The 12,972-nt window shown below is 39.5% G+C and overlaps 1 protein-coding gene across 2 annotated transcripts in view; it reads right to left on the reverse strand.

Moving 5' to 3' along the window:
* The window catches only part of ENOX2 (ecto-NOX disulfide-thiol exchanger 2), a 300,984-nt gene that overhangs the window by 52,972 nt on the left and 235,040 nt on the right, over window positions 1-12,972 (reverse strand). For both annotated transcript variants that reach the window (XM_012764733.3, XM_012764732.3), the window contains 2 exons: window positions 9,991-10,146; window positions 122-328 (listed from right to left, as the gene is read on the reverse strand). In XM_012764733.3, coding sequence (XP_012620187.1) covers window positions 122-328; window positions 9,991-10,146 — 363 coding nt within the window. The remainder of the gene's footprint in view (window positions 1-121; window positions 329-9,990; window positions 10,147-12,972) is intronic.

The following is a 12,972-nucleotide window of genomic DNA, read 5'->3' on the forward strand; positions in this document are numbered from 1 at the left end:
GCAAAAGAGGGTAACATTAAGCCCAAACTTTAGCTGCAAAAGATGCAAATACTCCAATCCCCAATAGCTGCATTGTGCTGGGGTGGGGGGCGGCACACAATCCCAACATCCAAACACCTACCAGACAGATAAAGGGCTTTGTCCACCATGTACTCCTCAGCAAAGCGAATGTGACAGAAGTTCTTTTTGCTCTTCCGAATAGCAATGATTTCTCCACACTGTTCAAACACTTCCACGATGATTTGCTCTGTCCCGTTTTCAGGCAGGCCACCCACAAATACTGTTTTACATCCTGGTGGTCTTTCTCGGGTTGCAGGAGGTGGAAGATCTAAGTGTAAGGGCAAAAGCATTTGAAATTAAAACGTTGCATGGGACAGACCTCTTTGAAACTTAACATCCTCCAGAGATAATGCTACCAACCCCATCAAACTTTTGCCTAAGGGTGACTGAAGTATGTGGCCTCCAAGGTGCTCATCTCTGCTTCACAGAAGTTGGTTGCACAAACCTAAAGATCATTTTACTCAATGATTTAGCAATGTCTAGAGGCTAAAGAGACCCAGGCCCATCTGTATGCCCCACCCAGAGTTCTTTAGTTTTGTTCCTTACTTTTGTTGTGACAATCTGGTTATGCCAAATCTTCAGTCATTTATATTAAAAAGACAGTTAGTGGAAGAAAATCCCACTCAGTTTAAAGTCTTATTTATTTTTAGGAGTTTTCAGAACCAAGGTCCCTGAAAGAGGGTTTGTTGAATTCTGATTATAGTTACTATATTCTCTCTGTTCATGCTTACTGAAGAACTATTTCAGGATTAATTTGACAATGATGGGGTGAATATTTACAAAAATGTTTACAGCTGTTAGAATGATTTTGTTTAACAAAGTCAGTCAGAGTATAAGCCATCCCTTTTATTTTATTTTATTTTTTTTGAGACAGAGTCTCACTTTGTTGCCCAGGCTAGAGTGAGTGCTGTGGCATCAGCCTAGCTTACAGCAACCTCAAACTCCTGGGCTCAAGCAATCCTTCTGCCTCAGCCTCCCGAATAGCTGGGACTACAGGCATGCACCACCATGCCTGGCTAATTTTTTCTATATATATTAGTTGGCCAATTAGTTTTCTTTCTATTTATAGTAGAGACGGGGTCTTGCTCTTGCTCAGTCTGGTTTAGAACTCCTGACCTCGAGCAATCCGCCTGCCTCAGCCTCCCAGAGTGCTAGGATTACAGGCTTGAGCCATCGCACCCGGCCTATGTTTTTGCTTTTTAATACCAGCGAGCCCTTCCTCAAATTCCTTACTGGAGAGGTGAGGTCCAGAGCCAACCTTGCAACATTTAGAGGGAAGTATGAAGGACAGCAGAGAAAGTAAGCTCATCTGGGAAATCATTAACTAAAGTGAGATAAATTTGGCCATGGAGAGTCATTAAAAATCTACTTAATGAGATGATTCTCCCTCTGCTTCAAAAATATGCACTCATCTTATACTAATATATAAAGTCACTTCTATCTGCCAGCTCTTTATTTCTATTTATATGTATCAGAGCATTTTCCAAGCAAACTCCTACAGTTCATAGCCCAACAAAACAAAGCATGATAGTCATGGGTTTTCTAGTGTTGGTTTTGTATCTGCAAGGATTTATTTTGTGTAATCCGTTCTTTCCATTCAGCTCTTAACAACAATTCTCCTAGCTCAAGATTTGGAGAGCTTAACAACCAGTGATTACAGCTCACAGGCAAAAATACATGAGTCTTGCTCATAGAGGAGGCCAAGGCCCCCAATTTGAGTCTTATCCAAATTGGCAAGCAGTTGATTTGGGAGCTTCCTCAGATATTAGCATTTCTAGCATCCTCACTTTGCTACCACTCTGTCTTATTGGTGTTGCTAAGAATCATCAGTTTCTCATGATGTTCTCTTTTCCTCTATTTAGTCAATAAAAAGAATACAGGGATTCAAGGAACTTACAAACTTTCTGTTAATTTTTTAAAGTCTGTAATTTCAAGAGCTCATTGTATTATTTTTTTGTTCCATAGGAGAGGTTTAGGGAGCAGGAATCTGAAATATCTTGGTCATGGCCACTGAAGAGGTTGTATTTCTAGCCAAAAAGGGGAAGAGTCCAGAGTTGCTTGAGACTTATGATTTTGAGTTTTTTTAAGAACTAAAAGGGATTCTAGCAACCATACTTCCAATGATTCTTAAATCGGGCAGCACGTTAGAGTCATTTTGGGAATTAAACAAACAATGCCCAGGCCCCCCTCCAATGAGTCTGATTTAATTAGACTGGTGTGCAGCCTGTGCATTAGTTTTGTTGTTGTTGTGTTTTAAGCTCCTTGGGCAGTTCAAATACCTTGCTAGAGTTGAAACCACTTAATCTAAATCTCTGATATTACAGAGGAAAATTAGCTGACTGAGGTTAAACGTCTTATTCAAGGTTACCACATTAGATAGAAAAAGAAGAAACATGAACGTGGAGCAGGTAAACCTGGATTTAAATCTTAACTTAATTATAATCTGTATCATATGGGGACAATTATATAACCTATGAAAATATCTTTTTTTCATTTTTAAAATAGGGATACTATTCCCTACCTTACAAGGGTTATTGTAGTGTAATTGATAATATACTATCCATATTCCATGTGGTACAATGCCTAGCACTTGATAGGTTCCCAATAAATAGTAGTCATTATAGTGTTATTATTATTTACTATTATAGAATCCATGTTTCCTAATTCCCAATATGGGGCTTTCTAAAATCTTACCAGAAGTCTGAAGTGAAGTGGTAGCTAAGATCTGAACTTCTAAACTCCCAGCTCCCTTGCTTTACCTAGCCTGGGTTTGAGAAGGGATCACTTACAGATAGAGGAATCTACAGCTCTGAAGACACATATGGCATTGACCATGGAACACAACTCAGCCACTGACTACACAGGTAAAGAATTTTAAAGAACATTTGTATAGTTAGAGCTAGGTTTTAAAATCATAGGCTTTAGAATAAAATACTGTTTTAGAATAAAAAGCTTATGATGTTTACTATTTAGAGGACTTACTAAATGGTAAAGAATCCTTTTGTGAACCAAATAGTCACCTTTTTATATCATTTGAGTTTACTCAGGTTTACCTTTAGGTCCATTGAGAAACTCTAAGGAGTGTCTGGTTACTGCTGCACTTACATGTAACACTGAAAATGCAAAGGCTCCTTCCCCTGGCTACATTTGTGGGATTTAAAAATTCTGTGATGAAGTCATCCCCCTATTTAGATGCTGTGATTTTTCTGTGGTGACTATCTGCTAATTAAAAGGGCACAAAAGCCACTAGGAGTAATGTCAAGAATGCTGGAGATTTATTTATTTTCCTCGGGTAAATGTAGAAAGCCTCTTTGATAGCATTTGCTGAGATTTAGGTGCATGCCACCAAGCAAGGCAATGGGTTGTACTATCTTCCTTAATGGATAGTACCCATCCCTTAATTAACAGCTCGAAGTACTTTGTTGTCTGAGCCTGATTTTCTAATCCCACTGAAATACAGTGATCAGGATACAGCAATGATAACCCTGTAGGAGAGCAAATTCAAAGCCCACCTATTAATCAGGTAATGTGCTCAGCTCTGTAGCACCCAAATCACTACTCAGGATGGAGACAAAGAAAACTCCCATGTAAAAAGATTCATGATAACTGGGAATATAAAGAACTCTAGTCTCTGGTAATGGAAAGGGAGGAGCTTCTAGCAATTCTAATTACATCCAAGCATCCACTCTGGGGAGCTATGCTGGGGCAATCAGCATTAGGATCAGAGTCATTGCTGATCTTTGAGAAGGCAGGGAGCAACATAGAGGACCTATAATCCACTTGTAACTTGCTTTTCAAAGAAGCATCACAGATCACTCAGCTGGTTTGCCAGAATTTATATACTGCAAAGTCTCTGAGTTGATTTTATTAGACAGCTCAAGATTGAAGGCCCCTTGGACAATCAGCAGAGTTCAAATGTATTTTAATGTAATCCCAACAGATTAGAAAGAATTAGAAGGCTGGCGAATCTTTATTAATGCTCAATTTACCCACTTTCTCTAATTCTCTTTATGGAACACAGCCCTGAGAGCCAAAATGGGCGCTGCCTGTTTTGATATGGTAAAATGAAAAAAATTGCCCTTGCTGGTTTTTTTTTGGCTCCTGATTTCCCGTGTGCCTGGACAAAGACAACATATGATATTCTACCATTTATTCCCTGTTCACTGTTATTTCCCAGTAGACTCAAAATGTAACCTCTCCATACAGAAGGTCTAGCAGCTGAAGTGAGAAATCTTGGTAAAATTGAGTTCTCTGAAGAGATGGTGCTGCCCTCTTTTCTCACCACCGAGAACTGCTAATTTGGAATTCAGTAAAACTCTGATAGCCACCCTGTGAAAAAAAAAAAAGTAAGTGTGTTCCAGAGAGCTTTATTTGCCCTATCTCCAACTCCTGGGAATCAAAGGATGTTGCTTCTAGAACAATAGGGTGCTCACTCACCATTTATCTTTAGTAGACTGGTGCTTGGTGTGCTCCAATATAATTTGATCCATTGACTTTTTAGACCAGGTCTGATTTTGCCTAGTCTACATTAGAGAGGTTAAGTTACTTACCAGTGATCTAATAGCTATTTAGCAGTGGAGAGCTGGGATATGAAATAAGGCCTGTGTCTCTTTAGAGTTTGAACACTTAACCATTATCCAGTAAAGGTACAAAGCTCTATGTGTTACCTATCAATTGGTTCTTATTTTTCCTAATACATTTTCAGGGGCTTTTGCCTATGAAAATAATTATTGTGGTAGCTACATTTTTTTTTTATTTCGGCATATTATGGGGGTACAGATTTTAAGATTTCAATAAATGCCCATTTCCCCCCCTCCCCCCAAAAGTCTGAGTCTCCATCATGACCATCCCCCAGATGGTGCACATCTCACTCATTATGTATGTATATACCCGCCCCCCTCCCACCTGTCCAATACCCTATTACTGTAGTACCTATGTGTCCACTTAGGTGGGTAGCTACTGTAGAGAATCATAATTTTAGAGCTGGATGAAACCTTAGAGGTATCTACCCTAATTTAACCTAACATTCTTGCTTTATAGACAAGAAAATGGAGACCCAAGGAGGTTATATGACTAGACCAAGATCCTACAACTAGTTAGTGAGAGAGCTGGGAGAAGAGCACTCTGATGACTGTCTACTATACCATAATATCATTTGTTTGTATATTTGATGTAGATTCACCTAGAAAAGTCTAGTAGGCAGTTGGCTATATGTGTCTGATGCTCAGAAAAGAGATACAGAATAAAAATATAGATTTGAAGTCATCAGCATGTGGTAGTAATTACCCCATACTCTCTTGGTTTGCTTTCTAGACCTCTGATCCCTCCTTCTATCACAATCCATCTATATACATTCCTTACTCCCTCCATCATTCAACAAATATTTACTGAATACCTGCCATGTATCAGATACTTTTCTATATTCTGGAAATACATTGGTGAACAAAACAGACAAAAATCTCCATCTTTGTAGTGCTTATATTCTAAAAATTACATAGTTTGGTAAAAGGTAATAAGTGTTATATAAAAAATAAAGAAGGTAAATAGAATCAGGAGTGTGGCAGGGAGAGCTTCACTTTTAAATAGGTTATCAGGGTCACTGAGAAAGTGACATTTGAGCAAAGACTTAAAAGAGGTGAGAGTGTTAGCCATGGAGATATTTAGGGGAACAGTATTCGAGACAGAGGGAAGGGCCAATGCAAAGGCCCTCTGATGAGGCAGTGCCTGGAGTTTTCTAGGAACAGCATGGTCAGTATGACTAGAACAGAGTGAGTGATGGGGAAGAGAATGGGAAATAAAGTCAAAGATACAATGTTGGGGGGATAATATAAGACCTTCTATACCCTTAAAAGGACTTTGGCCTTTATTGCAAGTGAAATGGTGAAATGGAGAGACATTAAAGGGTTTTGAGTATAGGAGTGACATGATGTGAGTTAGGTTTTAAAAGGATTACTCTGCCTGTTTTGTTGAGAATAGACTGTAGGGGTCAGGATAAAGGAGGAAGACTAATTAGAAGGCTATTACAATAGTTCAGAAAATCAATCATGATGGATACAAACTCAATCACAGCAGTGGTTATTGTGAGAGTTGGAGGATTCTAGATATATATTTTAAGGTAGACCAACATAATTTTCAAACATTAAATGTGGTATGTGAGGAAAAGAAAGTAGCCAAGAATGACCCCTAAGTTTTGGCCTGAGCAACTGAAAGGATGCTGTTGTCACTACCTGAGATGGGGAAGGATACTGGTGGAGCAGTTTGGGGGGTGAATATTAGGAGTTTAATTTTGAACATGTTAAGTCTGAGATGTCTGTTTGACTTTTTAGTGGAGATATCGAGTAGGTAGTTGGATATGAGTTTGGGGTTCAGAGGCTAAGTCTGAGCAAGAAATATAAATTTGGGTATCATTAGCATATATGGTAGATAGCTTTTAAGCCATGAGATTGGATGAGATCATCAAAAGTATTAGTGTAGATACAGAACAGGTCCAAACACTGAGCCATGAGGCTCTCCAATGATAAGAAGTCAGGGGAACAGAAGGTTATCAGCAAAGGAAACTTAGGAGTAACCAGTGGAATGGGAGGAAAACCAATAGTATGGTGTCCTGGAAGCCAAGTGAAGAAAGTATAGCAAAGAGTAAAGAGTAATCAACTGTGTTATATGTTTTATATGTTGTCATTAGGTCAATTAGGAATAGAGTTGAGAATTGACCACCGGATTTAAGGTCATCAGTATTTTTAAGTAAGGGCCATTTTGATAGAGAGGTATGGACAACAGCATGAATGAAGGGGATTTGAGAGAGAAAAGAAGAAGCAGAAACAGCTAGTATAGATTGTCATTTGAGGACTTCTGTCGCTAAGAAGTATACAGAAAAGAAAACTCCCCTATCTCTTTTAAATTTTGAAATGTTGACTTCCTCATGGTACTCTGTGGCCTTCTTTTATTGGTTTATACAATCTCTCTGGTGGTCTCAGTCATTCTTATACTTTTAAATGACTTAAGGTTTTAAGAAGGATGGAGGAGTCAATAGTACTAAATATGGTAGGGAGATATAGTAAATTAAAGAACTAAAACATATCCATTGGATTTGTCACCCTTTATTTAAGTGGAAATGCATTACAGTGATTCACCATGGTTTTAATTCCATGTACTTTCCATGTGGAAATGTTCTAGGAGATGGTACACTTGAAGTTGGGCTGGAGGAGAGTGTGAAGAGTGTGAGGTCAAGAAGCACTTGAACCTGACTAAAGGATGGGTATGTGGCAAGTAGAAATAATGGATTGAAGATAGTCACATGAAGCAGATCAGTGAAAGATTTTTGAAGTCAAGAGTTGGACTATGAACCTGGGGACAATGGGAGCTCCAGGACAATTTTGTGGTTCTGTATATGTGACAAGCACTTGGATGAAGTGTCAGGTGGGACAGAGGGGAGGAAATTAAGGGGAAAGACATTTTCTAATAAAGTATCAAGATTGGGAAAGCTGACTAGATCATGAATAAAGAGACTGTAATAGTCCCTGAATCATAGGACCTTGCTGAGAGGAATTTCAGAGGCCATTGAGTACAAGAGAATATACCAGAGGCAGGCAGGAGTAAGGAGTGGGGTTTATAATCAAGGACTTATCAGGTAGGGTTGGTAGGCTGTGGAGAAGATAAGGGGTTTGGTCACACCAAATCCCTGTTCTTCCTTTCTTACCCTGTTCTTCCTGTCTCACCATCACAAAGTGAAGTCTTAGAGCTGTTTACAAAAATGATACTTTTGCCATAATTTCAGCAGAGAACTAAGAGAGGTAACTTTGTTAGTATTTTCCCCACCCAAGTAATGCAAGCCCCATTTTTATAAAGTTCAAGTTCTAAAAAGCAAACAGAATACCAGTTTACTTTAAGCTGTGTCAGGAATATTATGTTTGAATTCAATTCCAAGGCCAGGTTCCTTCCCAGAAGCCACCACTTTACTGGCACTAATTGTCCTGTCAGCATTCTTAATACAAGGATGAAGAACTAAAAGACTGACCTGTGAAAGTGAAATGTTACCCACTCAGTCTGTGGCCCTTCCAACTCAGAACTGAGAAGACATGGCTATAGGCGGAGAAAGATAAAAAATGTATTGGAAAGATGTCTATCTGTTTCTTTTACTAGAGGCTATCAAAAGTTAGAGCCTCTTTAAGCCATATATTCCTATATTCATTTAAAGACTGTTCAACAATGTGATCTATGTGTCATAAACAAGGCATCTATGCTGTTTGGAAATTTAGAAACTAAACATCCTATAAAGTCAACTATTGCAGTCAACCTGGACATTACAGGTTATGAACGATGCTGTTAGCTTAGACTTGATCAAGACCTGGTGCAGTTGATTATGTGACAAATGGATGATTAAATCAGCATAATTCTACCTTTTCATAAGCAGGAGGTTTTAACATAGGCAATGCCTAAATTCATGGCTTTTGACATGAAAAATATACTAACAGGGACGCAGAGCTTTCTGTAACCCAAAACGAATACATTGAAAGAAAGGTAAGAAAGGCCATTGCCTATTTGGAGGGACAGTGGAACTAAGAGTAAGAGACAAAGATATAACAGTGCTGCTCATTCACCTAGGCTCTAAACACAAATCCAGGAATGGCCATTTCAGCTGGCAAGTAAGGCCTACAGAGGATATCTCATTCGCCATTCCCTAATTCTCCTTGTGACATGCTAGCTCTTCTCTCAATACAGTCTTCTGAGATGCTGCCCTCCTAGATTTCTTACTGGTCTCGAAGAATGTCCGCTGTTGACAACCAAATTCAAAAATCAGAAGAAGGTATTAAGATCACTTTTCACTAGCAAAAGGGGTCAAGATGATCTTTCCAAATAACCCTAACTGATTCTTAAATCCTCTCAGCTCTGAGCAGACCATACTATGTAGAATCTGGGTCCCTGCCAGGGCCTCATTCACTGACTAACTGATTCCTATTTAAGGTAGGAAATGAAATATTTGTCTGAAGTCACGTGTCAAAGGTTCATATTTATCTTGATAAGGCAAGGTCATTTGATCTATGACCTAAACCCCTGAGTTTATCCCTTAACAAATAGCTCTAATCTTTGCACTACAACAATGGCTCTGTTGGTATGCCACCCAGCACCACTAGAACTATGGAAAAATCATTAATGACACTTAGGTTACATGCAGAAGTAGCTTCTGTTCATTTAAAGTATTCAAAACCCCAAACATATCTGCAAAAAAAGCTTGAGTCAATTATTATTGTTGCAACATTTTAACTGAAATATGGCTACCATATCGTTACAGATGCTTTGAAGCGAATCTAAGGAGAAGCATATTTATTACTGACAATTCAAATTCTTAGATCATTTCCACGTGAACTGCATTGAACTAGATTGGTACAAGTAGTTTGACTTAGTCTCAATATTCCTCTTTGCCCCTCCAGTAAGGTAAACCACAGCTCACTTGCATGTTGCAGCCCATTTGTTGAAGAGCAATAGTTTGAGTAATGTGTGAATAGGTGGTAGTGATGGAAGAGAAGATTCTTAGCACCAAATGTATATTCTCATATGTTTTAGGTAGGTTCAGACCACACTCTTTCTGCTACCACCAGCATGTATGCCAGCTATGAAAACGAAAGACTGCAAATGATGGTATTGAGCAATTTGTGTTGGGTGCCTCCTTCTGTATGAACACACTTGAATTCTTCATCAGACAGCTTAGAAACATGTTGCATCATTTGTACTGCAACCAGCACACAAAAGTCTACTGTTCTGTGCATAAAATTCAGCCTTGCCTAGTAAGAGAAAATTTTCTTGCCTTCTGTTTTTTAGGTGAAGCTTCTGTACATGCATCTATGAAGCGTTTGGGTATAGTTTTGGAAAAGAAGAAAGCTTTCATATATACTAAAGCATTGTGACTTGTGTGGGAAAAAAGTAGAATATTACTTGGATTTGGAGGGAAGAGTGTGCAGCTTTTACAGTGTATGATCTCCTTTACTACTGGCATATCTGGAGGAATTGGTGGAGGTACTATTCCCAAACCAGGCATCATTGGAGTTATTGGTGGAATTCCAGTCATCATTCCAAGAGCAGGATCAAAGTCTAGAAAAGGAGAGGGAAGAAAGAACATTAAATGACACCAGTCAATGTTAAGTGGAGGTACGATGTTACCTTATAAGATGAAATAAAGGTCTTTCTATAGGACAGAGGCAAAATATTTTAAAAACATGGTACTTAGTATTCCCAGGTCTTAAATATTATATTATAGTTGTGCATTTTCCTTTTGGGATGGGGCTGTTTGCTTTGTTTGACCAGGGCCTATTTAAATCTACATCTCATTTTGATATCCAAGGTCTTTCATAGCATGACTGTGCCTTGTCTATTGATCTTGCCTCTAGTTTCAAACATATACCCTCTATTCCATTCCAGTAAGGCTTGCTGTCCTTTGTACACACTTCCTGTCTTTTTACAGTACAGCATGGTGTTAAAAGCCCACGGTTTGGAGGACCAGACACACCTGGAAGTTAGTTCTACCATTTGCTTAGCAGGACGAACTTCCATTTCCTCATCTACAAAATAGGCCTAATGCCACCTACCTTACAGGGTGCTGTGAGGAGTAAATAAAATGATGAATCTAATGTGCTTAACACAGCACATAGCACAAAAAGTTGCAATAAATAGCTACTCTCTGTGCCTTTGTTCATGTTGTTTTCTCTGCCTGGAATCATTTGAGCCTCTGCAAATTCTTCCCATGCTTTAAGGTCTGGCTTAATTGTCACCCTCCTTGAAGAGCCCTTTCCAGATAATTCTGATTCATTCTTAAACTCTGTATTCAAAAACCGTTTGTTCTACACTCATTGCTACTGAATTTAATTTTATTTCACATCATCCTTTGTTTTATTCAGGCATGCTTCTAGAATGTGTGAGGGCACCCACACAAATAGTTTTTGTGGGGCACAATTTTTCTATGTACACAATTTGATTCACTCCAAATCAGTGACGACAGCATTTTGGTGGCACTATCTCATGTGATATCATGAAAGAAATACCACACCAGCCAGCTAGAGTGGTTTATTTGCCAGGCTACTCTCCCGGAACCAAGACTCTGGGGAGGATTCCACAGGCATGAGTCCTGAAGCTTCTTGGTGCATCTAGTTGACTGCACATGTGGGATAGAGGATTAGACAACACCCCAAGGGGGAGAAATTTGGACTGGAACCCACACAGGTCCAGTTGAAGATTGAGGCTTCTTACTTAGATGATATTACCCGCTCTGGTCAGTTCTACACACTGGAGGGGAACTTAGAAAATTTCAATAAATGTGCTTCTTATGACCAGAACATAGGCAGGACCTGCTGTGGACTCAGGGCACCTGGCCTGATGGCACTGCCTCCTTGGCCAGTGTTTGGAATTGGAGAGGGACTTAGAAAATAGGGAGGTAGGCATTCCAAAGCATAGGGCCCCCTGAGGTGTGGGCCCAGGACAGAAGCCCTACTTGCTTTGGTTTAAGGGTGGTACTGATTTCACTGTTTAAATTTTGTCTCTATATCAAAATGTCATTTCTTTGAGAGAAGAGAATATACTCTACTTCTTTGTTTCCCCACCTTCACTATAAAACCATGCACAGTGAACTATAAACAAAGTATTGCATAATGAGTTCTGGTAACGCAGCTGTAGTTGCAGTAGTAGTAGTAGGCCCTACTCCCAAAGACTTCACCATGCTCACCACACAGGCCAGAGTGGCAATGCCTGTAAGCATGTCCTCAAGGCGGCCCTGAAGTCCCCTGGGTAGCTCTCTAAGATGCTGGAAGAGGTGGACCTAAATAGCAGAAAGAACCCATAAAAACAGAACTTCAGGTCCAACAAGCCCAGTAAGAGGGAGTTCTGTGACTGGGCACGTGGGCATCCTTTATACAAAACCAGCCCAAGCAAGCTAGGGCATTCCCCATCCTCTCACATGCCTGCCATTCTGAGATATCAAGGCTCTGGAAATGTTTAGGAAGAAAAAAGTTCTCCCAAGGGGAATTTTTATTCATATGAAGATATTTACTTTTAGCCCTCTTATGTCATCTCACCCATCATGCATGTGTATATACATGCAAACACACACAGCTTCCTTCCCTCCCTCCCTCCCTCCCTCCCTCCCTCCCTCCTGTGGTTCTCAAATCTCTACTCTCCTCCACATAGTAGTTATATGACCTTGAGAGAAGTTTATTAAGTTTCTTAATATCTGTGTGCTACCATCTCGTTTTCAGTAAAAGTGGGGATAAGTAATGACATTTAGCTTAAAGGATGAAAGGACAGAGAAGATATGAAGACCTCTGGCATGACAGGTAGTCCTGATAGGTAAGTGTCCTTCCTTCCATTCAAAATATGCAAACCCACACCGATAAATTTACTGATTCAGGTATTCATTCCCACATTCCATAAACATTCGTGATAGGTTTCCTATATGTCAGGCTCTATGCAGCTGTGTGGGGGTGGTGTCTAGGTTTCCCTTTCGATCTTGGAGAAGTTAAGGCCCCTGATACCCTGTCGTCCTATGCTATAGAATAAGGACACTGTGGTTAAGAATGCCATTTATGTCTTTGGAAAATTTGATTTCTCATGCAGAAGATTTTAGTGAAATTGTTAACATTATGTCGCCCATTTACAAACTGTTAATTTTCTTTAGGAAAAGATCAGATTAGATTGTGTGCCAACTAAACAATCCTATCTATTTTCCCCCTTCTACTGAAATGTTTGTCTTCCTTTTATTGTTCTGCCTGTCTCCTCATTGTTATTCATATAGCTCTGTCACTCACAACTCCACCTTGCCACAGATTACAGAAACATGAGTTCATTAAACAAGTTCTGCCACTTTGACTGAGAAGGAAATGCCTGTCTCCATGTACTGTCTACTAATAAATAGAGACAAACAAAAAACAA

This window comes from Microcebus murinus, chromosome X (assembly GCF_040939455.1).
Source record: "Microcebus murinus isolate Inina chromosome X, M.murinus_Inina_mat1.0, whole genome shotgun sequence".
NCBI lineage: Eukaryota > Metazoa > Chordata > Mammalia > Primates > Cheirogaleidae > Microcebus > Microcebus murinus.